Source organism: Micromys minutus (assembly GCF_963924665.1).
Source record: "Micromys minutus genome assembly, chromosome: 17".
Taxonomy (NCBI): Eukaryota; Metazoa; Chordata; class Mammalia; order Rodentia; family Muridae; genus Micromys; species Micromys minutus.
In genome coordinates this window covers 28277796-28305682 of record NC_137952.1, presented here as the reverse complement: position 1 = coordinate 28305682, position 27887 = coordinate 28277796, and the positions used below count along the sequence as shown (strand labels likewise).

The window sequence follows — 27887 nt, the reverse complement described above, 5'->3', positions numbered from 1 at the left end:
AGGGACAAAAATGGAGAAGAGACTGAGGGTAAGGAGGTCCAGTGACCAGCCAACTTGGAATCCATCTTATGGAACAGCTCCAAGGCCTGACTGGTGCTACGATGATGTGCTTACAGATGGGAGCCTATCATGGCTGTCTTCTGAGAGGCCCAACTAGCAGCCGACTGAGACAGATGTAGATACTTACACACAGCCATTGAAATGAAGAAGTTAGGGACCCCTATGGTTGAATTAGGGGAAAGATGGAAGAAGATGAAGAGGGTGACCCCATAGGAAAACCAGCAGTTCTAACCCAGACCCCTAGGAGCTCCCAGAGATTGAGCTACCAACCAGGCAGCATAATTGAACTGGTCTGAGGCACCTGATATATATAGCAGAGGACGGCCTGGTCTGGTCTCAGTGGGAGAAGATGCACCTAATCCTTGAGAGACTTGAGGCCTCAGGGAGCAGGGAGGCCTGATGGTGGGGGGGGAAATCATCTGGGAGACAGAGTAGAGGAGGAATGGGATGAAGAGCTATGGGAGGGAGGTAATGACTGGATTGTAAGTTAATAATAATAATAAAAATGAAAACTTATTCAGATAATATAACTGAGTTTTTGAAGAAAACACTACATACTACCATACCATCTGCAAATAAAAATACCTTGATTAAAAAAAAAAATAATTCAAACATGAATAGAACTGAATGAATTAAAAAGTTTTGCCCTCAAGAAATTTAATATATTAGACAATGTTTTCTCTTTGGGGGTTGCAGCAGTGGCTCAGTAGTTAGGAACAGTGGTTGTTCTCTAGAGGACCTGAGTTCAATTCCAAGTACCCACATTATAGCTCACAATCATTTGTAAATCTAGTTCCAGGGGATCTGATGTTATCTCTGGCCTCCAGGGGCACTGCATACATATGGAATGCAGACATAATAAATGCATGCTAAATACATATACACAAAATAAAATAAACAAGTATTAAAACATATAAATGATATTGTAAATTGTGTCAGAGATTCTGAGACTGTCTAATCTAAACCTAGATTTCTGTATGTATTCAACTCTCAGGTTTTCTGACTTTCTCTTTTGCATAGGTGATGCCCTAACCCATCGTTCTATGTCTGTCTTTCCTTGCCTCTGATCTATATAACTATTATTTATTAATGTTCTTTTTATGGGATACTAATTATAGAACATCAAAAGCACATATATAAATATATGTAGTTTAAAGATAGTTGCAAGTCTTAGTGTTTAAAACATGTAAGCATCTCAGAAGCCTGTTCCTGGTCTCGTCCATCTTTACTCCAGAGGGTCCAGTTTTTGTGATAATTATGTCTATGCTTTTCTTTTTAAAACTCCTACCTCTATCTGCATCTTCTTTAACATATGTTAGGTTTGTTTCTTCTTGAACTTTATATTGAAAGACTCATTTGGATTTTCTTGCCTTGTTTTCAAGCATTAGAGACTTACTCAACATGATCTGTTTACTAGTGGGGTATTTTTCATTTATATTTTAGCTTAGTCTTTGTGACAAATAAAATAATTCACCCAAGGTATTCTCATTTTAATCCATGAATCCTATAAATAAGATACCTTAGGTGACAGAAGGGATTTTTGCAGATGTGATTAAATTTAAACCTTTAAAGCCCTTGACAAGGAGGATTGGTTTGACTGTCAAGGTGAGTCCAGTATAATTACAGGGTCCTCATAAAGAAAAGCAAGTACACAATTTTTAAAGAGAACAAGAGAAAGAGAAAAGAAGAGAAAAGCGGGGGTGGGGGGGGCAGAGAATGAGAATATGAGAGGTTGAGTTACCAAGGTGCTACAATACCCATTTGAAAATGGAATGAAATTGTGAGCCAAGGAGTTCAGGTACCTTCTAGAAGCTGGAAAGGAGAATGTTCCCATATTGCCTCAAGAGGGAACACAGCCTTGCTTTCTGGACTTGTGACATCCAAAATGACTTGGGTCATTTTTGAAGTTTCATTGGGGCACCAGTAGGAAACTAGACTGTTTACCATATGAATATGCTAGAACTTACCTGTTAGATTGTCGTGGATAGCATGATTATAAATTCTTCCATATCCATCCTAGTGACCAAGAGTTTTTCTGGGATACATACCTAAGAAAGGAGTTAAGATGTCCCAGAGAAGCACATCCTCAGTCATCTACAACAGAGCTATCTCAGGTGTACCCCTAACAGTGTACAAGAGCCCACATGTTTTCCTGTTGCTTCTTTGAAGTTGGGCATGGTGGTGCACACCTATAATCCTAACACTTACGAGGCTCAGGAGAAAGGATCACTATGAGTTCAAGGCCAGCCTAAGCTATAATAAGGTACTTCACTGAGAGGAGACTTTGGAGGGAGGTGACTATGAGAAAAAGAAATTAAATATGTATGAAAATATTATAATGAAACTCATTATTAGCATTTTAAATCCTTAGATACCATTGTTAGTCTTTTTAAAGGCAAATTTGTAGTATATACTGTGAGGGTACATGATCTTAGCATTAATGGAAAAAAAACCTATTCCTGTTTTTAATAGATAAGAAAATTTGTCACAGAGAAGTAATACCAACAATCTAAGTAGTGTGACCTCAACCTCTGTGTCCTGGAGCATCTCTAGAGTTAAGAGGATAGTAGATTCACTGCAGTGTTATGCTAATTTCTCAAATAAAACTTTTTGTCTTCGCCCATTTTCTTGTTTTGTGACTGGTGCTGTCAGGGTTTACTTACTGTGGTGGACTAGGTTTGGCTCCAAGATATTCATGTGTTTGAGTGAGTACTTGGCACATAAGGAATGATTACACCATTAGTAGGTGTGGCCTTGTTGAAGGAAGTGTGTCACTGTTGAAGAGGGCTTTGAGGTCCAAGTCTGGCCAGTATGACACACACTCCTCCTCCCTGTGGATCAAGATGTAGAACTCTCATATACTCTACCATCCATCACTCCTGGATGTCTAGAAACCCTAACTAAGGCACTTACTAATTTGCTATTTTTCCCCTCAGTCATTTGCTATTTGGCAAATGTTTCAAATGATTTTTTAAACCACTTGTTCTTTCACATTTACAAGTTGATCTTCATTTAGCATGTTCTGTCCATATTTGATTCTCTTTGGGTCTGTTTTGTTAACACATCCAGATTTAGTATCACTGTCAGCATTTATTACCATAAGATATTTTAGATCATTAAGACTATTGCCAGAGCTGGAGGTGGTGGCACACACTTTTAATCCCAGCACTCAGGAAGCAGATGGATCTCTGTGAGTTCCAGGACAGCCAGGGCTATGTAAAGAGAAACTGTCTCAAAAAATAAAACAAAACAAAAAGATATTGCCAGGAAGGAAATTATTCATTAATTCTCTTGAAGAAAACAATATTATTGCTCTGACTTGTTTTTATGGTATTAATCTTAATAAAATGAGTACAGCATATGTCTCAGTTAGAGTTTTATTGCTGTGAACAGACAACCATGGCCAATGCAAGTTTTATAAAGGACAACATTTAATTGGGCTGACTTACAGGTTCAGAGGTTCAGTCCATTATCGTCAAGGCAGGAGCATGGCAGCATCCAGGCAGGCATGGTGCAGGAGGAGCTGAGAGTTCTACATCTTCATCCGAAGAAAGCCAGAAACAGACTGAGCATCCTTAGGCAGCTAGGAGTAGGGTCTCCAAGCCCACTCCCACAGTGACACACTTCCTTCATTAAGGCCACACCTTCTAATAGTTCCACTCCCTTGGTTGGAGCATATGCAAACCATCACAGCATATGCTGTTTTAATTTGATTGTTTTTACATCTTGTTACATCGTTTTTCTGTTATCTGTAATGTAGAATTGAAAAGGAACCTCTAATTGTGCACTTTGGAAGCTTTTGCCTCAGACACTTGAAGTCTGACAAATTGTTACCTATTGCTGGAGATGAGTCTGACTTTGTACTCTATGTTGCCTTTAAGATCCTCCCATTGGCTTTAGTGTGTCTTTCACTGTGCCCATTTTGGGACCTGGGATTTTAAAACATTTATCTCCCAGTGTCTGTTCATCAGCATTTTAGGTATAACCCAAGTGGTGGGAACTTCATCAGGGCTGGGTAGTAAGGGTAGGCTACAGCCATCACAGGGTAAAAGAAGGGGAAGGATTTAAGTTTGCTTTGATGGTGATGTGAGTTGTTCAACTCATGGGACAGTTCCTTGCTAGATATTGATACCTGTTATTCTCAGAATTGTGTAATAGTCTAGAAGCTGCTTTTTTTTTTTTTTTTTTTTTTTTTCCTGCCAGGTGGTCCTTTCCATGGAGTAATAGGGTGGATGCTTCATGGAAGCAAGCAAACAGAGACAGAGAGGAAATATCTTTTGCTGTGTTCTTTTAATTAGAGGCAAGAAACTAGATCCAGCTCAACATTAAGGGAGAGAAATATCAATAGCAGGAGATTGGAATAATTGGGAGATATTTTAAAAGTAACTTTATTGCTGGGTGGCAGTGGTGGTGATGGTGATAACCTTTGATCACAGCAGAAGCAGGCAGATCTCCAAGTGAAGGTCAGTCTGCCATCTGCTGTACAGAGTGAGTTCCAGGACAGCCAAGGCTACACAGAAAAAACCCTGCTTCAACAACAACAACAAAAAGTCGTGTGTGTGTGTGTGTGTGTGTGTGTGTGTGTGTGTGTGTGTGTGTGTGTGTTTTGGCCTCAAACTTACTTTGTAGGCATGGATGACCTTGATCTGATCCATTATCTCTGCCTTCCAAGTTCAGGGATTAAGAGTATCACCACTTCCTACTAAACTTTATTTTTTGTTGTGGTAAAATATACATAGTATTTGCCTTCTTAAGCATTTTGGGAAAAAAAAAAAACCAAACAGTTCAATGTTAAGTGTGTTTGTTAATTAACTTTACCTCAAACTATATTTTTTCCCCCTCAGAATTGTAAAACCGGTAAAATCAAGTGCCTATTGAAAGAGACTCACTCTTGGCTAAGAAGAGAAGTAGGAAATAGGTTGGTATCGTTTACATTAAGAATAAGAGGGATTGCTAGAAACTGATGTTAAATTTTTAAAAGTTCCATCTATTTGGGGGGCGGGTAATATGCATTCCTGCATACAAGTGTGTTGTCTGCATGCCGCTGCCCTTGTGTAGAGGTCAGAGGACAAATTGCAGGAGTCAATTTTCTCCTCCCATCCTGTGGGTCTCCAGGAATCAAACTCAAGTGATCAGGCTTGGCTGCTACAGAGCTGTCTTGCTGGCTCAAAGGTCAAGTTGGTTCATTGTCATAGACTTGATGTATTTTGGAGAATCTATATGGTCTTTATTACCCATAGCCTCAAGTTCCTTTTACATTCCTTTATTTGAGGCCGAAAGAGAGCATCAGATCCCCTGGAGCTGGAATTATGATCATTGTTAACTGCCATTTACCTGCTTGGAAATGAAACACCCCCCCCCCCCACACACACACACATACACACACGTAGCCTAGGCTCTCCTTGAATTTGAGATGTGGCCCTTTTCTGGCTTGGTAGATTTGAGTAGCAGACTATAGGGGCAGTGAAGGCTAAAATATCTGCTTTCTGGCCCTTTACTAAAAATTTTCCTTAATGTTATGATGAATCATTTTATTGCTTTTTTGGCTTAGCTTTCTTTTTTTCCTTTTTTCTTCTCTCTTTTAAATAAAAGCAATTACTGGGGAGGAAGAGTCAAGGATGTCTGGGCTTGCTGGCCACCCAGTCTGGCCTAACAAGTGAGCTCTAGGCCACTGGACTCTGAGTGTCTTAGGGTTGCTATTGCTGTGGTAAAACACCATGACCAACATGGGGAGGGAAGGGTTCACTCAGCTTACTGTTTGCTCATCACAGTTCATCATCAAAGAAAGTCAGGACAGGAACCTAGAGGCAGGAGCTGATGCAGAGGACAGGGAGGAGTATACTGCTTACCAACTTGCTTCCCATGCCTAGTTCAGCCAGCTTTCTTATAGAACCCAGGACTGTTCTCTCAGGGATGGCTCTACCCACAGTGGGCTGGGTCCTCCCCAGTCAATAAATTAAGAAAATCCCTAACAGGCTTGCCTACAGCCATATCTTACAGAAGCATTTTCTTAGTTGAGGCTTTCTCCTCTTTGATGACTCTAACTCTATATCAGGTTGACATAAAACTAGGCAGTACATCAAGGATGACATGCAGGGTGGTTTTTCTGGCCCCACATATGCAACATGTTAAAAAGTCACTTGGATGTTTTTCTTGATTTGTGGGGTAAGTTAGAGTTTCCATGTCTATTAGGCTGTATTTTATTTTATTTTTGATCTTTGTTTTCCATAGATATACTGTTCTTTTGCTGTTTTTTTTTTAATGATTGTTTTAGTGGTTTGTTACAACCTTTTTCTGCCTACATAATTAATTCCTATGCACTTGAAGTGCATTTTGTAAGCTATAGGAGAGATTTTTCCTGACAACTTGTTTAGTTACTAGAACCTCTATGATAAAAGAACAGAACTGACTCTTGTAAGCTGTCATCTGACTTCTATATTTGCATGTACCAGTATATGCATGTGCGCATGCACACATGAAAAATGAATAACTGTATTTAACAAAACATTAATGTTATTAGCTCCAATGATATTAAATTATATGCTAAACCTATTAAACTGTGAGCTGTTTCCAGGTCTGGTAACAGAAACTGTGATACAGACAGTCAATTGGGAGGCTGAGCAGAACAACTACAAATTCAAAGTCATCTTAGGTTACAGAGTGAGTTCAGTAGGAGCCTTAACAATTTGAGCCTGTCTTTAAAAAATAAAAAGGCTAAGGATATAGCTTAGTGGTGAGCCCTTGCCTAACATACTAAAGGCCCTAGGTTCAAAACTGTAAAGTGTTATAAATTGGCTACCATGCCTTTTTCTCTGGTAATATGTGTACTCAGGATAATGGTCCTTCTGGGTCAACTGCCATTTGACCCTCATGCTTACTCTGCTGTTCCATTATTGTAAATATATGCACTATGCCATTGTGATGGCTGAGCATCTGTACTGGAAAGACCATGCGAATTACACAGTTTTTATAATGTAGTTGTTCCCCTATCCTTCTGAGGAAGCAACATACTAATGTATAGAAACAGTAGGCTCCTTAAGGCTAGAATATTATCTGTGTTAATTAGCTCTGTTGCTTCTGTTTCTTTTGTTTTAGGTTAAATGGAAACCACCCTTGGGAGCCAGATGCTTGTGTAGCTGTTTTACCTCATCAGTGTTTTGCAATGAGTGGAGGAGGAGAGCAGCCAGATATTCTCAGTGTTGGAATCCTGGTCAAAGAACGATGGAAAGTGGTAAGTATAGACTGAAGAAAGGAAAAAGAGTGGTGGGGGAAGGGTGGAAGGTTAATAAGCATGTGGGGTAATGTTTTGGTAGTATAGTAAAAAGTAACATTTTAAAGGAGTAAAACCTACGTTGCTTATATGCCTAAAGCAGGTATTTTGACTTTTATTCCTGTGATTGCTGTGTTCATGCTCTAATTCTTAGACTTGTTTCATAAGTTCCAAATTTTCCTGACTTAACTGTAGCTAATATTATAAATAAAAGTATATTTAAGGAAGAAAACAAATTAGGGTTTAAAAGTACAGTGAACTGCCTTTTCTTTTTTCTTTTTAAAGGTTTATTTATTTATTTTATGGATATGAGTACACTGAAGCTGTTTGAGACACACCAGAAGTGGGCATCAGATCCCATTACAGATGGTTGTGAGCCACCATGTGGTTGCTGGGAGTTGAACTCAGGACCTCTGGAAGAGCAGTTGGTGCTCTTAACCACTGAGCCATCTTTCTAGCACCCTCACCCCAACCCCCACCCCTTTTTGTTTTTTCTCAACATGTACATAGTTAGACTCAGGCAACACAGTTTCTGGTTAGGATGTTTAATCTTGTTTCTCCTCCTAGAATACTTTGAATTGTTCTTACATCAATATGTATCTTTAAAAGAAAAGGACTGGGCTGGAGAGATGGCTCAGTGATTGAGAACATTTAACTGTTTTTACAGAGGTCCTGACTTCAATTCTCAGTAACCGCATGGTGGCTCACAACCATCTGTGATGGGATCTGATGCCCTCTTCTGGTGTATCTGAAGACAACGACAGTGTACTTACATTTGTACTCACATACATAAAATTAATTAATATTTTTTAAAGGGTCTGAGCTTTTTAAAAAAGAAAAGGACTTATTTTACATCTGCAGAGTAATTGCTTTTGTTTTATAATACAAGCAATTAGAACCAAGACTTTGCATAATTTAGACAACTCTACCAATGAGACACACTCCTAGAAATGTTTTTTAATGAATGTTTTGTAAACTTTTACTAATAGATCTAGGATATGTTATTATGTATTTTTGTGGTGTATCTATTGATGATAATTATCTAGGTTTATTACTTCATTGGAGTTAGCAAATCATTGGTATTCTAAAATTCTTTTGTTTATTAACAAGTATATAAAGACTTACTATCATTCACTATTTGATTACTTGGAGATGCAGTTTATTTAAGAAAGCAAAATAATGATTAATTTTTCCTTAGTTGTTTAATATCCAAATGACCACTAGGATTTGTTTTTGTTTAGTATGTTCACTGAATTGAGAAGGCTGAAATGCATTTTGGTTGGTTGAATGCTTACCTAGCAATGAGGCTTTGGATTAGATCCCAGCACCACATAATTGTGTGGTATAGTTGGATGTCATTGCCTGGTCAAATTCAAGGTGATCAATTCTGCTGTTTAGAGCATTAGAGGCTACCCTTGGCTAGGCACCCTTGGAGTGGAGAAAAGGTAGAGGGAGGGAAGGGAAGGGAAGAGAGAAGAGACATAGAGAGAGTAGAAAAAGAAGAAAAAAATGTGAACGTATCCAAGAATACTTGCCTATAATTTTATGCCCCTAGTCCCAGTACTGAGGAGGCCGAAGCAAGAAGATCATTCATGAGTGTGAGGCTAGCCTGGACTATTGGTATGTCCTAGGTCAGCCTGGACTATAGAGTAAACTAGGTTACAAGGGAATGGGTGCTGGAGAGATGGCTTAGTGGATAACAGCACTTACTGCTCTTACAGAGGACCCAGGTTCAGTTTCCAGCACTGACATGGTGGCTTACAACTATCTGTAACTCCAGATCCAGTGAATCTGATACTATCTGCTATCTTCTGACCTTTGAGGGCATCAGATGCTCAACTGATACACATACACTCATGCAGACAAAACACTCATACACATAAAATATAAAAGTAAATAGAATGAAATGAATCAACTAATAAAGGTACTTTCCTCTAAACCTGAGTACTTGAGTTTGATTTTAGGATCACACTTGGTGGAAGGAGAAAATGACTCCCATTAGTTGACTTCTGACTACCACTTCTATGCCTTGGCATGCATGTGTAACACACACACACACACACACACACACACACACACACACACACACATACACCATTTACCCATGTGCATGCATGTGTGAACACACACAAACACGGCATTGATGTGTTTTGTTCTTTGTAGTTGTTGTCCTTACAGACTTTGAGGTTATTTTCATCAGAGTAAGGGGAAACCCGCCCACTAAGAAGCCTCTGTATTAATTACTTTTCTGCTCCTATGATAATAAAACACTGTGACTATGACAACTTAGAAGAGAAAGCATTTAACTGGACTTACAGTTTCAGAGGATTAGAGAGTATGATGGTAGACCAAAGGCATGGTAGTTGGAACAGCTTAGAGCACACATCTTGATGTAATTGCAAGCAGGAGGCAGAGAGAAGCACACTGGGAAGGGAATGAGTCTTTTGAAACCTGAAAGCCCACTCCCAATGACATACCTCCTTCAATAAGGCTATAACTCCTAATTCTTTTCAAGTACTTCTACCAACTAGGTACCAGATATTCAAATAGGTGAGCCTATAGGGGACATTCTCATTCAGACCATTGCATTCCACTCCCTGGCCCCTCATAGGTATGTGGCTATATCATTATGTAAAAATATATTTAGTCCAACTTCAAAAGTCCCCATGATGTCTCATAGTCTACACATCATTTTTAAGGTTAAAGTCTTGAGTCTCTTCTGAGACTCAAGGCACTCTCTTAACTATAACATCCTGTAAATTATATATTTAGAATATACAGTGGCACAGGATATACATTACCATTCCAAGAGCTGGGGGCTCATGTCTTAAAATTGAGAAAAATGGCATACTTTTGAAGCCTCAAAACCTGCCCCTATGGCACACCTTCAGCAAGACCATACCTCCTAATCTTTCCCAAACAGTTCCACCAACTGCAGATCAGGTATTCAAACATATGAGCCTACGGGGGCCTTCTCATTCCAACCATCACAGAATCTAATAGGCCTTTAATTTTGTTTTGTTTTATGTCAATGTTCACTTTTTTTAAAATAAAATCTCACCGTGTAGCCCAACTGGCTTTCAGCTAAGTTCTGGTGTCTCAGCTTCAGCCTTCCAAATTCTGCAGTTACAATATGCACTGACTTCCTAACAGTCCTCTAGTGCTAGGGATGGAACCCAAGGCCTTGCACTGGCTAGGCAACAGATACTCCTGCCTCTCCCTGACAGCCTTTTACTGGCTTTCTTGTCCTAGACCTGGAATATATCCTCTCACTGACTACTTAGTTAAAGGACCTATTTTTTGTTTTGAATAATTACATCTTTATTTTTATTCAGTTTTTTTGTCAACTAAAGTTTCATTTTATATGTTTTAAGTCTATTAATAGAATAGAGACTTATTAAGGAAAAGAAAATATGTCAGTGGCTTTAAAATATTGTTGTAGTAAATATTAAAATAAGAAGGGTTAACACTTTATTTCAAGCTTTGCTGGCTCCCATGGGGCCATCTGGCACTTCTGGGATCTGTCCTGAGTGGATATTACTGCCTCAGCTTGTTGCTTGTTGTTGCCAAGCCTTAGACACACACATCTCAACTCTGTGGCGGGCATTATGTGTTCTGCCACTACACACTTTGAGCTCAATTAAGTAGTCACATCAAAGAATACACCAAACTACTCTGATCCAATAGGTATAATTTGCTAACTTTTATAATTCAAATGATCTTGTACAATTCTTGTAAAACATTCATTACAACCTTATTTATGAAGAGATGCACCAAGAGAAACAGAAACATCTGCCTCCATCTTTGTTCCTCCTCGAATCCCCTCTGTCTCCTCTTCTGTTTTCCTAGCCTTTTTCCACCTATCTCTCCACTGTCCAGTTATGTTATCACCTTAACATCAACCCACAGCTTTAACATCTTGTTATTACATTTTACTTATTTGTGTGTATGTGTAGGGGGTTAGGTGCAACAGTGCACCTGTGGAGGTTCAGGTTCAGAGCATATCTTGTGGGACTCAGTTCTCTCTCTTTTTATGTGGAATCCAAGCATCAAACAGATCCTCAGACTTAGTGACAGGTGCTTTACCCAGTAATCCTGCTGGCCCCTTAGCAGGATTTCTATTTTTGTAGTACTGGGGTTTGAACCCAGGGCCTCAAAGTATTGGAAAGTACATATTCTGACAGTGAGTTACATTCATTGCCACACTTTTTTTCTAATAAAAAAATGTTACTAATTAGCTAGATCTTGGAATAATAAACTTGGAAATTTTTCTTGACCTGATATAAAAAAAATATTTCATTATCATGCAGGAAGATTCTAACAGTTGGTAATTGTTTATAAAAGTCAGGTGTATCATTTTGATGAGAACAGTATATTAAGTACTGTGATAAAAACTGAATTATTCTTCAGTAAAGTGACAGCTTGGTGAGGTGACACTGGCTAGTAATATCAGTACTCAGGAGCCTGGGGAAGGAGTATTGGAGTCCAAGACCAGTCTGAACCAGCCATACTTTTAATCCTAGCATTGGGGAAGCAGAGCAGGTTGATCTCAGTGAGTTAGAGGTCACCCTGATCTACATTGGGAGCTCCAGGACAGCCAGGGCTATATATAGAGACCCTATCTCAAAAAACAAACAAACAAAAAGACTAGCCTGAGTTACATAGTGAGACCCTTTCTTAAAACAAACAAACAAATCACAAACCCCCAAGATTAGAAATGTTCTGATGTCTCGGATTTGCTAGTGCTTTCATTTTTCCAATCTGGCAGTTCATTTTGTAGGGACTCTGTTGTGTGTATGACTTCCAAAGATATAAACACATATTCTGTGTTTGATTTGCTTTTTTAGAGATAGGAAATAGAAGCTAACAAGCTAGTTTAGGTCTCTTTTCAGAACAGGCATAGTGTCTGTTTTTAATTCACATTTAAGGAAGTGGGAAAGCAGATCTTATGCCTTCAATTTTATTTTTAATTTTTGCCAGTGCTGAAGACTGAGCCCAGTGCTTTGTATATATGTCCTAGACAAGAAGTACTCTACCATTGAATTATATCCCCAGACTCTTACTTCTTAACAAGGGAGTGTCTGTGTCACATTTCCTTGTTCAATAAGAAAAGTCTTCTGTACCTCATATTAAATAAAGAAGAGAGGGATTAGAGATGATGTAATCAATACCTATAATGTATGTGCCCTCAGCATACTGAATTACCTGTGAGTTAGTTTGTTTACATCTCAGAACAAATGAAGCTAACTTAGAGCTTTGTTAAGAAACAAAGTTACTATTCTGCTTTCGTTCAAATGGCATTAATAGGAATAGACTAAAGACCCAATATAGATTCCATCAATCAAAATTATAAAAACATACCCTTAGTGCTTATTATGATATTTTGTTTGTTTGCTTTGAAGCAGTATTATGTTGTTTTGTTTGTTTTTGAATACCTGGGCTTAGGTGATCCTTCTAGCCTCATCTCTTATGCAGCTTAGCTCTGAAGTTTATGTTAGGTTTTGTTTTGTGAACAACATACAAAAAAAAAAAACCACAAGTAGCAGCTAGAGCCCCACAAGAACTACACAGTTGACTGTATGGTTCTGGAGCCTGGTTCTCTCTCACACTGCAGTTCCTTATCTTATTGACCTCTCATCACCAAACAAATTGAAATTAACTGTGACTTGAGCATGCAGAGCAAACACTGTAATTAAGCTCTAGTTATGTAGTTAGGACTTTGCTAAGCACTATGTAAAGATGTAAGTTAAGTGGACTCTCTTTGAAGAAACCTTCTGTGTAGTGAGTCAGGACATTGGCAATGGAGAGTTAAGCAAACATGAAGCTGCATCTGTTGCACATTCCTGTAATCCTCACCCTGAGGAGGTGCAGGCAGGAGTATCAGGAATTCAAGGTCACTGTTTGAGGCCAACCAACTAATGCTTTTGTTTTAAAGATTTGTTTATTTACTATATATGACTACACTGTAGCTGTCTTCAGACAGAACAGAAGAGGGCATCAGATCTCATTACAGATGGTTGAGCCACCATGTGGTTGCTGGGATTTGAACTCAGGACCTCTGAAAGAGCAGTCAGTGCTTTTAACTGCTGAGCTGTCTCTCCAGCCCCAGCCAACCAATTCTTAACCCTAGTTTAGGAAAACAAAAACCTCCCAGCATGATGCTGGATGCCTTTTTAGCCAGCCTGATCTACACAGTTTGAAAACAACAAAGGCTGCATAATAGAGATCTTGTCTACAAAACAAAACTGAAAAGTTACTCTACATGACGTAAGAGACAGTGAAAATCCAAGGTATGGCTTGATAAATTTGCTAATTGAAAAGGTAAACAAATAATTTTCAAAGAAGATCAGATGGTAAATTGGCCTAAATGGTTGGGTATGTACTTCAGTTGTGTAGTGCAGAGGATCTTATGGGTGCTATCCCTTGCACCAGGGAAGGAAGGGAAGAAGGGATAGAGCAGAGATACAGGACTCAGTGAAAAAGCTAGTGGAGATGGAAGGTGGGCATGACAGGAGCATGAGCCTCATGCCTTTGGTAATAATTTTGTACATTACACCAGATTCTTAAGGTTTGCCTATATCATAGTAAGACATGGCTTTAGGAAGTGGAAGACTGATTTCTTGGCACATCTTGCTCAAAGCATCAATCATATCACTCACCTCAGAATTTCAGAGCCCTTTACAGGTCTAATTGTGCTTAGATTTCAAAACCTATTTATGATCTCCAGTATTGTGATGTTCTCCAGTTAACATGTAAGGTGTTGAAAGCATTATGTTGATTACAGCTTATTTTGAAGTGCAGATGTATAGCAGTGTTCTCTGAGAGATTGTAGAACCCCTCTTTGCTTGTGTGGATCCTGTAAACCCTACTACAGAGATTCTAGTGAAAGATTGAGTGCTGGCTGCTCATCCCATTCTTCAACCTCCTTCTTTACCTTTAGACTAGATGGATTCTGTATAAGATTTCAAATGGCAAGAAGATTTCATTGCTTAAGAAGGCTGTAAATAACTACTTCAGATTAAACCAATCTGGCTATTGAGAATGGTAGTGGTAGGAACTGATTCTTTCAGATACTGTGTTTTCGTGACAGTTTTGATGCTAGCTATAGACCTTTAGCAATTATTTATAACTAAAGTAATTTCATTGCTTTCTGTAGACAAATCTGTAGGCAAGTGTTAGTACTTTATCTCCTGCCAAGTGTGTTCTCCTTGCTGTATAGATGACTTAACAATATTAAAACCATTTATCATAAAGTAGGAATGGTAAAATTACATGTTTTCTGTGTGTGAAAGATGAATTCCAGTTAGAATCTCTGCATAATTTTGAGTGTGTTTTTGTTTTGTTTTCTGTGCAGTTAAGAAAGATTGGGGGTGGGGGCTTTGGAGAAATTTACGATGCCTTGGACATGCTCACCAGGGAGAATGTGGCACTGAAGGTGGAGTCAGCTCAGCAGCCAAAGCAGGTTCTGAAAATGGAGGTTGCTGTGCTGAAGAAACTACAAGGTAAGTTGGCTTTGAATGATGTGCAGTGAAATTTTGGATGATAGTTTATAAGTGTTTTAATCTTTCCTGGTTCAGTTCTCTATACTAATAAACTACTCTGAATATGTTTGTACTGAAGGTTTTATTATATAACAGAAATGTGTAATTGCTAGAGTAGTTGGACTTTGAAAATTCCTTTTTACAATAAGGATAATTAGGATTATCACAATTAGGATTACCCTACTGCTCTAGAAAGTGTTGTTGTAAATCTGCTGTGGTAACATTTGCGTCTTCCTTTGAACCAATCATAAAATACCTCTGAGATATTTCTGCCCTTGCCTTTGTGTGTTAAACAGTTTGACTCACATTATGGAGCTGTCTTCAAATCATACTGCAGAGTGGATTAAAAATGATAAGTAAGGGTGTTTTTGTCTCATTGATTTTGGTTTCAGAGCATAGCTCATCATTTCTGAAGCCCATCTTACTACTCAGGTACCTAGACTTGTAGCATTAAGGGCAAATCTGTTTTTTCTGATGTCAATCTGATAGTCACGCAAAACCCTGAATTTGTTGCTAGTGTCTTGTCATCTCTGTGGTCTGTGTTTAGTGGTGTACTGTTGAATTACTAATATCAAGAGTTACATAAGGCTGATGACCATTCCTCTTTGTCCTAAAATTTCCAGTTGTCAGAGTTTCTCTACCACTTGTTTAATTATAAATCTTTCAAACTCGTTCTTGGCTCAAATTTAGCTTTCCCAAGGCACAGTACATCAGGAAAATCACAGATCACTCAGCCCCCATTGTCACTACTATAAACCAAGACTCAGAAGGAAAAACAGAGAAAAGGATGACTCTTTCATGTTCTCAGTCCTACCTCTCCCTTTTCCTTCCCAGTTGTTCTCAACTCAGTGTAGAAGCCACAGGTAAGTGCTCCTGGACTGCCTCTTCCAGAGCTGCACAGAACCTAAATGACCGCCTGGCTGAGCCACAGGGGCATAAATATCAACAGTTGCTTGGCCGAGTCAGTGCACCTCACCAGTCTCTCCTCTTGGCCTGACATGGTCCTTTGAGACAGGAGACACTGCCACAGCTCCTTCAGGACTTCTGGCTACTTTGGCCTTGACTTAGTGATATTCCATTGTGGTAAAGCTTAAAGGTTGGTTTAGTAGGTTTTATGGGTAAAACTGTCACTGGAGCTTGTTTTATGAGAAACTGTTGGGCATTTGTGTTCTTCACTTTATCATTTAAAGTTACTGTCTGATTTTTTTGTGAGCTTATACCTATATGAAGCCTATTCCTCAGACCCCGTGTTTCCACAAATGGATAGGTTTTTAATCTTCTGGTCTCTCTGTCAGTGACAAGGGCCAAGGAACCTAATGGGAGCCTTCTGCCGTGAGTGTGCTTCACAACTTCTTTCTGAGGACGTTTTTGTAGACATTTGCTTTGCTGGTGGTATGGTGTGTCATGAAATGGCTCTAGCATGTAAGACTAGAGGCTAGCTTCTTGTGACATTAGACTCTTATATCCCAGGCTGGCCTTGATCTATGTAACCAAGAATGGTTTTGAACCTCTCACCCCTGTTTCCCACCTCCTAAGTGCTGGGATTGTGGATGAGAATACTATACCTGACTGACCAGAGCAAAAAGGCAGCTTCTCTGGTAGAGCTGACAGCAGCACTAATGGGTAGATACAAACAGTTGTTTAGAGGGTGACACTGACTGGAACATCATGTCCTTTTAGCTTCCCTGCTAAGGCTTAGTAGGACCTCCATAACCACAGGCTTTTGACCTAGCTCAGAGTACCAGATGTGAGCTCCTGCCTGTGATTGGATTCAGATTCAATCCAATCTGAAGTGGTTTGTTACTCATACAACACTATTCTATATTATTTTTATTTTATTTTATTTTGGTTTTTTGAGACAAGGTTTCAGTGTGTAACAGCCCCTGCTCTCCTGGACTTGCTTTATAGACCAGGCTGGCCTTGAATTTGAGATCTACCTACCTCTGTCTCTCTAGAGCTGAGATTAAAAGCACACTCCACCACACATGCCTAACATAGTAGAGTTTGTTTGTTTTGGTTTGGTTTTTGGTGTTAGAGTCCCTGGAACAGGACTTATAGACAGTTGTTTGCTGCCGTGTGGGCACAAGGAATTAAACCCAGGTCCTCTAGAAAAGCGGCCAGTGCTCTTAACCTCTGAGCCATATCTCTAGCCCCACAATTCTTAATAAAGTGATTCTAAAAAGGAACTCTCATAAAACTTGCTACTGTTGTATCAGTGAACTCAGTTTGCCTGGCCAGTTGGAATTACTGCACATAGGGTCCACAGCTCAGTAACTGTTGATGACAGTTCTCTCCTAGCAGCCTGCATAGCTGCTTCTGGCACTGTGAAGGCTAGCTAGCAGGGAGGAAGCTTTCTAGCCTGGTTCCAGCTTGATTTCTGTAGTCTCGTCCAAAACTAAAGACATCTTTGGCTATAGGGACTTGCCATCTAGTTCTGGTGGGCAGCTACCAATAGTGGTAATGACTTGTACTATTTGGGGTTTCAGGAGCCTCTGTGCCAGCAACTTATCAAGAGGTAGCCTATCTCTGACACTGAGACTTTTATTTAAAATGATCCGTGGTTTCTGGGGACATCTTTATTATCTCAACATAGGTGAGGCATCTCCATTGAAATTCCTTTAAAAATTTAAAAAGATTTGTGTGTGTGTGTGTGTGTGTGTGTGTGTGTGTGTGTGTGTTATCAGCTCATTAAGGATCAGATTTCCTCTAGGTTTTTTCATGTATTTCAGTTGACTGTCATCCCCTGCTTCCTCATCTCCCTTCATCCCTCTCCACTTACCCCTTTCCACCCCAGGATTCCTCTTCTATTTTTACTTGTATCAAATACACTTTACTTATTCCCCTATAGAGGGAATCTCTGGAATCTTTTGAGAGACCCCTTTCTAATTTTTCTGGGTTCTGTAAGTACTTGCCCCCACGTAAGTGTGCATAGGTTAGGGAAGCTAGGATCTGTATATGAGAGAAACATGAATTGTTTTTCTTTCTGAACCTCAGATACTCCACTCAGTGTACTATTTTCTAGTTCCACTCACTTGCCTCCTAATTTCATAATTGTATATTTAGTTGAATATATGCCATTGTGTATACATACTTCATTTTCATTATCCATTCCTCACTTGATGGACATGTCAGCTGGTTCCATTTCCTTGTGTTGTAAGTGGAACAGTAGAAAACAAGACTGAACAAGTGTAGTGGAATATAGTATCATTTGCGTATACTAGGAGTACTATAGCTCACTCATAAAATGGTGTTCTTATTTTAGTTTGTTGAGAAACTTCCATAGCAATTTTCATGGTGGCTGAACAAGTTGGCGTGGTGACCTACAGTGAATAAAACTTGCCTCCTCACTCTTCTCACAGCCTCACCGGCATTTTTACCATTTGTTTTCATGAACGAAAACACTTCTCTGTCAAAAGCCAGTTGGTCCTCGCTGTATGGGTTTATATCTAAGACCTCTGTTCCCTTGATGTGTGTGCATTATGTGTATTTGTTTTGGCTAATATAATGTTATTACTGTCTTGTAGTATAATTTGAAATCAAGTATAATAATATTTCCAGTATTTATTCTTTATACTTAGAAGAATTGCTTTGCATATCTGGGTTTATGTGTGTGTACATAAATATTTTTTAAAAAATTTTTTATATATTATGTATTTTTAGGGCAAAGTCTGTGTAACTCTTGACACATGTATCTTTGAACACAAAGATATAACTCTCTGCCTTCCAAATGCCTGAAAATAGTAATTTTTTTGAGGTTATATATTTCTTCCCTCCAAACTCTTCCATGTACTCCTCATTGCTTTCTTTCAAATTCATGGCCTCTTAATTTCTACATGCAAATATTTATTACATATATTCCCAGCTATATTGCTTAGTCTACATAATATTACTCATATGTATGTTTTCAGGGCTGACTATTTGTTATTGGACAACCAATTGGTGTGCTCTTCTCTGGGGAAGACTTATTTCTCAAACTCTCGGCATTCCTTAGTTGCCTGTAGTTCTTTGTGTAGGATTGAGGCCTTGTGTCCTTCCCTTCTGCCCCACTCTCAGCATCTGTAATATGCCTTTGTCTTCTGTGTTCAGCTCATGTAAAGCAGTCACATAAGTGGGACTTTATGGTTGTAGCTTCTGGCATTACTGGAAGACCACAGCAAGATCCTGTGTGTCTCTTAAAATCTTTCTGCCTCTTCTTCCACTATGTTCCCCAAGCTTTAAATTCAAGAGTGATTTGTAGATATAGTCACTGGGTATGGGCCTTACAACTCTGAATTTGATTGGTTGTAATTTTATGTCAGGGTCTCTGTATCAGAGTTTGACAATACATTTTAAGAATTTTTTTTTTAGTTTCTGTGAAGAAAGTTACTGGAATTTTGATGGGGATTACTATAATCTGTAGATTACTTTTGGTAAGACAGTAATTTTCCACGGGGAGTCTTTAAATCTATGAGAATGGTAGGTCCTTGTTCTAGCTTCTGTTTTCCTAAACTTTTTTCTTCAGTGTTTTATAATGTTTTCATTGAAGACACCTTCTATAGCCTTGCTTAGGTTTATTCCAAAATTGATTTTGTTTGGCTTTGTTAGCTTGTTTTTAGACTATTATTATGACTCTACTAAAAGCAACTTGTGGAAGAAAGAGTTTATTTCATTTGCAGCTCTTACTGTCCATCATGAAGGGAAGTCAGATCAGGAACTCAAACCATGGACGAATGCTGCTTGCACAGCCTGGTTTCTTTTCTCTTTCCTTCCTTCCTTCCTTCCTTCCTTCCTTCCTTCCTTCCTTCCTTCCTATTTTTTTTAAAGATTTATTTATTTTATGTGCGTACACTGTAGCTATTTCAGACACACCAGAAGATGGCATCAGATCCCATTACAGATGGTTGTGAGCCACCATGTGGTTTCTAGGAATTGAACTCGGGACCTCTGGAAGAACAGTCAGTGCTCTTAACCTCTGAGCCATCTCTCCAGCCCATACAGCCTGGTTTCTTATACCATCTAGGACCACTTGCAGAGGGATGGCACAGTCCAAACTTGTTTGGACCTTTGCACATCAATTATTAATCAAGAAAATGCTTCACAGGTTTATCCACAGCCAATCAATTGGGAGCATTTTCTTAGTTGAGATTTCTTCTTTCTGATAACCCTAGCTTGTGTTATTTTGACAACAAAACAGATCACTCCCCCAAAACAACAACAACAAATCTAACTAGCGCAGGCTGGTTGTGAATTTGGTTGTTTCTCTGATTTGTTTTTCAGTTTGTCATTATTATATAGGAAAGCTAATAGCAATGTGTGTTAATTTTATGTCCTGCTGCTTTGCTGAAAAGATTTATTAGCTCTCAGTGTGTTTTCTAGTGGGTCTTCATATGCTCATATATAGAATCATGTCATCTGCAGATAAAGATACTCTGACGTTTTCCTTTCCTATATGTATCCCTATCATTTGCTTTTCTTGTTTCCTTGCTTTACGATTTCTGGTACTACATTGAAAAAGAGTAGAAAATGTGGAACTCTTATCTTGTTCCTTATTTTAATGGAAATACTTTTTCCTCATATATAGTGACTGTGGGCTTGACATATATAGTGTGTAGTATGTTGAGGTATATGTTTCTTCTTTTTCATGTTTCTTTGGGAGTTTTAATATGTATCTTTGCAAAAGTCTTTTTAGCATCTACCAAAATGATTATGTGATTTCTATTTATATAATTTCATAATATTTATGAATATTGAATCATCCTTGCATCTCTGGAATAAACCCAACTTGATTATGTGAGTAATCTTTTGATATCTTCTTGAATTGGTTTACAAGCATTTTGATAGGAATTTTTACATCTAAGTGCATTGGGAAGGTTGTCCTATGATTTTCTTTTTTATCTGCTCTGGTAACAATGTCATTTCCTTTCCTGTTTATGTAATGGCTTGAGAAGCATTGGTGTTCTTTGAAGTTCTGATAAAATTTACCAGTAAAATCATCTAGAGCCTTGCCTTTTTTTAGTTGGGAGATTTAAAATGATCATTTCAATCTCACTGTTATAGATCTGTTTAAATCATCTTGATTTAGCCTGGCATGTCATGTGCATCTAGAAATTTATTTCTTTAAGGTTTGCCAGTTTATTGTATTATGCTTTCAAGGGAAGACCTAATGATTTGCTGAATTTCATTGTTATCTTTCCTAAAGACAAATTGATAAGAGTATAGTACAAATTTTAGGCTCATTCACTAAGTGCCATAGACTTTTGAAACCTCAAAGCCCACCCCTAGTGATTATACCTTCTCCAACAATTATACCTTCTCCAACCTTCCAGCCCTTCCCAAACTGTTCAGCCAATGAGGGACCAAGCATTCAAATATCTGAGCCTTTGGAAACCGTTCTCATTCAACTCACTACACATACAAATGATGTGTTTATATCTAATCAACCCCTATCCTTACTTTTCCCTCCCAACTTCATGGACTCACTCTTTTTAAAAATTTATTTTATCTGTATGAGTATTTTGCCATCATATATGTCTGTGCACCATATGTGTCCAGTGTCTGAGAGGCTGGGAAAGGTTATAGTCCCTAGAGGTGGAATTACAGATGGTTGTGTGCTGCCACGTGGGTACTGGGAATTGAATCCAGGTTCTCTGGTAGGACAACCAGTCTTCTTTAACTGCTAGGCCATCTCTCCAGTCTATATTCCCTCTTTTAAAAAATTTAAATTAAGGGTAAGGAAGTGGGGAGGATCTGGTAGGAATTGGAGGAAGCAAAAGTGTAATCAGAATAAATTGTATGAAAAAAATCCACTTGCAATACAAAGCAAAAAAAAAAACCCAAAATGTAATAAATACCCAGAGTCCATTAGTGTTGCACATATATGTGTATATATATGTATATACATACATACATATACATACTGTATGGTTGGGGACCATCTACTCTGGAGCGTAGTTTGCCTCTGTGAGCCCATATTTCTGAAGTAAAATGACTCTGTTTTTCTTAGTAGCCATTAATTGCCAAGTAGCTTTTCAGAAGTAGGACTTCTTTTTGTTTGTTTGTTTGTTTGAATTTTTTATAGGAGTAGGAATTCTTGGGCTCCTCCCCACCCATGCTGAGATTTGGGCTGGCTTGATGTTATACAAGTCTTGTACATGCAGTCCTTCATTGTGTACACCTGTGCTGTCATGTGTAGCAAATATTAGTCCACTACAGATCCACTCCCTCTAGCTCTTCCCAAGATAATCTCTGAGTTGTGTATGTGTGTGTGTGTGTGTGTGAGTGTGTGCATGTGTGTGCGCGAGTGCTTGCGTGCGTTTGTGTAGGTGGGAGGATCCCATTTAGAGCTGAGCAGTCTGTAGTCTCTTATTCTTTGCACGCTGACCACTTGTTGGTCTCTGTATTACTTACTATTCATCTACTCTAAGAAGAAACTTCTCTGATGAGGATTGAGAATTGATCTGGGTATAATGACAAGTCATTAGGAGTCAGTTTAATATAAGTGGAATATAATAGTAGTAGGGTCTCATCTAGGGCCTGTGAACTAGCCAGTGACAGGTTTTTAGCCAGTTTCATAGTATTAGGCATCAAGTCTGTCTTATGGAACAAATTATTTAAGTGGTTATCTATTCCTACAATGTTCCTGCCACTATTGCAGCAGTGGGCACATACTTTCCAGGCCAGTCATTATTTTAGCTCACAGGGTTCACAGCTGGGTAAGACTGATGATGACTTTTCTCCCCCGGTAGTGTGCGTAGAATCTTCCAGCACTATGAAAGCTAGCCAGTAGCAGTGAAGCTTCCAGGTTGGTACCAGCTTGATTTCTCCATGCTCATATTCAGGTATGTGGTGTCTTCAGCAGTAGGGTAGTCAAGAGCAGTGGTAGTAACTTGTAATGTTTGTGATGGGGGAGGGTTCACAGTTTTTGAAGTTTGGATTTATTTATTCATCAATACATTTATCCTTGTGCTGTCTTAAAGTTAATTATGTTGTTTAGTAAAATCTGAAGTGAAGAATTTTGAATACTTTAACTTTTTCTTTTTCAATATTATTCTGACCATTTTTGTCTCTTGTGATTTTATATGACTTTTAAGAGTTAGCTAGTTAATTTCTGCAAAGAAGCCAGGTAGGCTTTTAATAGGGATTGTATCACACAGTTTTTTCACTATTTTTGTTAGTCTATAATTATCATTGTTAGTTTTGTTTTTAAATCATATACATAAATGTTATACATATATACATACATTTATATATATGTATATACAATTTTTGTCTTGGGTTTCTATTGCTTGTGGTAAATACCATGAACAAAAGTAATTTGTGGAAGAGAGTATTTGTTTCATCTTCTAACTCTTAAATCACACCCCATCACTGAGGGAAGCCAGGGCAGGCAAGAGCTCATACAGAAGCTATAGAGGAGTGCCGCCTACTGACTAGGTCCCCATCATTTGTTCAGCCTGCTTTTTTATAGCACCTACCTGTGAGCTAGGTCCTCCCACGTTAATCATCAAACCAAACAGTACATTACATATTTGCCGACCGGCCATCTTCTGGGGGCTTTTTCTCAATTGTAGTTTCTTTTTTTCTAGCTCTGTCAAGTCAACAGTCAAATATTTTTGACTAGCCAACAATATTTCATTCATGTGTGTGTGATAGTCACTTTGTGGAGTTGGCTTTATTGTCTCACTTTCATACGCATCCCCATGATCAAACTAATGTAGGTCTCCAGGCTTAAAGCAGCAAATGCCTTTCCTACTGAGCCATCTTATTGGCCCTTTGCTTAAATTAAATGTTAATATGAAAACTATAAGGTATAAAAGCCTCTCACTTTCACATTTATGTCTTAGACTTTCTTAAGAATTTCTTTCAGTACTGTTGGTATTTTAACATTGTCCTAGTTCCTTTAAAAAAAAAAAACCACACAGGGTTTTTCTGTGCAACAGCTCTGGCTATGCTGGAACTTGCTTTGTAGACAGACTGCTCTAGACCTCTCAGAGATCTGCCTGCCTCTGCCTTGGCGTGCTTGGACTAAAGGCATGCACCATCATGACCAGCTGGCCTAGTTCTTTTAAACCAACTCTTCCCTGGACAGCTAAAAGTTCACTCCCTACCTTAGTCCCCTCCCTGTCTAGTCTACTTGTTTGTGAATCTAGCCTAGGATCTAACTCTGAGCTGTAACTACAGTCTGTTTCTGAACTCTTAAGTTGAAAACTTTAAAAGGAAACTCTTATTTCCAGGGATTCACTTAGACCTTCCTTATCCTTAGGCTAAGTGACTCCCATGGCTGCCATCATAGCATCCATGACTTCTCTAAAACACAGTCTGGATTATGTAGCTTTGTGCTTGAAAATCCTGGATGACTCTTTACCTTGCCCATGATCTAAGAATGAGTCAAATCTGAATTGAATGATGAGGCTGTAAGCGGAAGGATGGAGTGCACTTTGCTTGTGCTCTTATCTTCAGTTAGAGACACTGCCCCTGATTGTGTGTGCTGTGTTTTGTTTTGTTAGGTAGCATCAGTTCTCATAACTGAGAACTCTAATGGCCAAGGCTCTCATGACCCCTTCTTTAGGTTCAACTAATTTGCTAGGATGGCTAATAGGTCTGGGAGAAGCAGTGTTTCCTGGTTTATTCCGTGGACATTGTAAAAGATATAGCAGTAAGCTGAAGAGATGACTAGGCTAGGGATGGAGGGTTGTGGTGTGCCGTGTGCATGCCTTCTTCAGGTTTACCCTTGGCCAACACGTGGACTTGCTCAGCAACCTACAAGTCCTCAAAGTCTTATCAAGAGTTTTACAGAGCCTCCCTCAACACACTTTCCTGGCACTTAGTGAATGAGCCTAAATTATCAATTTGTCTTTATGGGAACTGAGGCCATCCTGAAATTTAGGGGACTATACTAAGCAGAGGGCACTTTCAGTCACTTTAGGAGATCCTAAAGATTTTAGGAATTAAGCGACTGAGATAAGGACAGAAATATTATCTTCAGTCTTTTATATCCATTAGTTCCACATGTATGAATTCAACCAGTTGGAGATTAAATATTCTTGGAAGCTGCATGGCATGGTGGTGCACACCTTTATCCCAACACTCAGGAGGCAGAGGTAGGCAGATCTCTGTGAGTTTGAGGTCTGCCTGTTCTGTGTAATGAATTCTAGGACAGCCAGGATTACAAAGAGAGACAATGTCTCAAAAACAAATGAGCAAAAAAAATATTCTTGGTCATTGTGGGTGTAATTGAGTTAAGTTAGTAGAATGCTTACCAAGGGTCAGAGCTGGTTTTGATTTCCAACACCACATAAACCAGCATTTTAGCTCAGGGCTAGCCTGGACTACCTTTTCTCAGAAAGAAAAGAGAACCATGTGGGGTGGCATATCTTTAATCCCATACTAGGGTAGAGACAGGTAGCCCTTTTTCAGAATTATTTGGTGAGACCTTGTATTTAAAAAGAAAGAAAAAAAAATTACATCAGAACCTAGCATATGTGTACTTTTTCTTTGTTATCTTCCCCAAACAACATCCCATTCATATATCTAACCTTTACATTGGATTAGTTAATATAAGAATCAAGGAGGATGAACATAGTAGTTATATTCAGGTACGATTCTATTTTATATAAAATTTCCAAGCCCTCAAACTTTGGTGTCTTTGGGAGATTCTGGAGCTACTGCCCATGGAAGTAGAGAATCTCCCCCAGTTTATATTGTAGCACATTGGCATGTACTTTTTCTTTAGCTGTGACCTTATCCCTAAGAAACAACATAAGGGAGTAAGAATTTACTTGAGCTCATGGTCTTAGAGGGGTCTGTTGTGGGCATGGAGGGTGTGGTGGAGCAGAGAGAAGAGAAGAGCAGAGAAGAGAGGAATGCCATTGCTATCTGCCTTCTCCTTTCTTTTTCACCTGCCTCTTCCCACAACATGGGATAGTGCCACTCACATAAAACCTAAGTCCTTCCACATTAGTTTGTTACTCTTATAGAAATGCCCTCACAGAGGATTATTATAAATCTAGCACCATTAACAATGAAGAAAACTGTCATAGTATCCAAGTTTTAGGCCACTTTTCATGCCTTCTGCCTTAATCTACCTTAACTCACTACCCTGTCAGTTCTTATCATGTGTTCTTTTAAAGCATTGTTATTGAATGATGACATTTTCACTCAACTATAAAAGGTGCTTTGACCTCATCTCCTCTGTTACTGACTGCCACCCTCCCTTCTCTCTTCCAGTTAGTCCTCTTCATCTTCTGAAATAGTCACATTCTACTTTAATCTATGTATGTTTTGGTGTTGGGGGGATACATTTGGAAGCATGGTTAGATGTGTGTGTGTAGTTAGTACTACTGTCAACTTGACAGGTCTAGAACTGAGTATGAAGCACATATCTGGGCATGACTTTCTCTCTGCTACTTGGCAAAGGATGCAGTGTGGCCCACTGTCCCTTGCCCCTGCTCTTATGGCTTCTCCACACCATGTTCTGTCTCCTCCAACTGAGCCAAAACAGACCTGTTCCTCCTTAAGCTGCTCGTGTCTGATGTTGTGTCACAGCATGAAGGAAAGTTACATGTGTATGTTCCATATTAGGAAAAACACATTGTCTTTCTGAGTCTTGCTTATTTCACTTAATAGGACAATCTCTAGCTCCATTTCCTGGCAACTGACATAAATTATTTTGTTTTTATGACTGATTAAAACTATTTACATGTATAATCTTAATTCTTAATACTATTATCTTAAATTATTCTCATAAACTTAAAATGTAGTAATTGACTTACTTGTTTTCTAGAGTAAAACTTTTTGATCTTCTGTGTATTCACTGTATCTTATGATGCCTTTGTACTCTGTTAACTCTTTATGCCCATATGTAGCCTGTTAACTTGAGTGGACAACTTAATTTACCTTGTATTTTTAATACTTAATTTTAGTGTTGGGTATATAATAAGTTTAGTAAATATAGTAGATTGTATATGTATATAGTATATGCATAGTATATATGTATGTATATATGTACATGCATATGTATATAGTCTGTGTTCTGTTTTAGTTTTAATACTACTTTGCATGTGGGAGGTGTAAGGATTGAGCCTATAGCCTTATGCATGCTACGCAGATGCTTTGCCACTGAGCTGTGTCCACACTGTCCTCTCTGTACTTTGTGTTTTGAGGCAGGATCTTTCTTACTCAGTCTGAAACCCAAACAGGTTTTGAGTTTGTCATTCCTCTTAGCCTCTCAGATAGCTGTGCCACCAGTTATTAAATTCAGGTATTTCTTACATAATGATTAAGAATAAAGGTTTTTCTAGGGCCCGCAAGGTGGCTCAGCTTGTAAAGGTACTTGCCACCAAGCCTTACAATCTTAGTTCTATCTCTGGGACCTAGAAGCTTGATAGAGAACTGATTGTCACAAGTTGTCTTCTGACTTACACATGAGTGCCTACCACACACACACACACACACACACACACACACACACTTTCAATTAATAAGTAAATGGATAAATATAACATTTTTTTAAAGAATAAAAGCTTTGGAATCAAATTGAACCATCATTTTCTAGCTGTATGATTTTTGACTAAGTAATTAACCTCAATAATCCTCTACTACTTTTTTCTTTTTTAAAAAATTTATTTATTTTATCTGTATATGAGTACACTGTAGCTGACTTCAGACACACCAGAAGAGGCATCAGATCCCATTAGAAATGGCTGTGAACCACCATGTGGTTGCTGGGAATTGAACTCAGGACCTCTTGAAGATCAGTCAGTACTTAACCTCTGAGCCATCTCTCCAGTCCCCAATTCTCTACTTCTATATCTGAAAAACAAAGAAAATGCTAATACTTATGTTATTGTGTGAATTGAATGTGTGAAAATGTATAAAATGAAATAAATGCTTGCATATCATACATATTTTATTAGCTATTGTTTCTCTTAAAAATCTTGTCTCACTATTCATTAGGTTCTGCATTAGGTACTGGAACAGTAAGTACTCCCTATTCTTCTCTGCTAGCCTCAGTGTTCACTGGGTGCCACAGAAGTCAT

The 27887-nt window shown here is 38.6% G+C and overlaps 1 protein-coding gene across 1 annotated transcript in view; it reads left to right on the top strand.

The window, feature by feature from the left end:
* TTBK2 (tau tubulin kinase 2) overlaps positions 1 to 27887 on the top strand; it is a 92954-nt gene that overhangs the window by 17270 nt on the left and 47797 nt on the right. Inside the window, exons 2-4 of the mRNA XM_080930814.1 lie at positions 4905 to 4978; positions 7156 to 7291; positions 14685 to 14832. Of these exons, the coding sequence (XP_080786940.1) occupies positions 7223 to 7291; positions 14685 to 14832 (217 nt within the window). The 5' untranslated portion in view covers positions 4905 to 4978; positions 7156 to 7222. The remainder of the gene's footprint in view (positions 1 to 4904; positions 4979 to 7155; positions 7292 to 14684; positions 14833 to 27887) is intronic.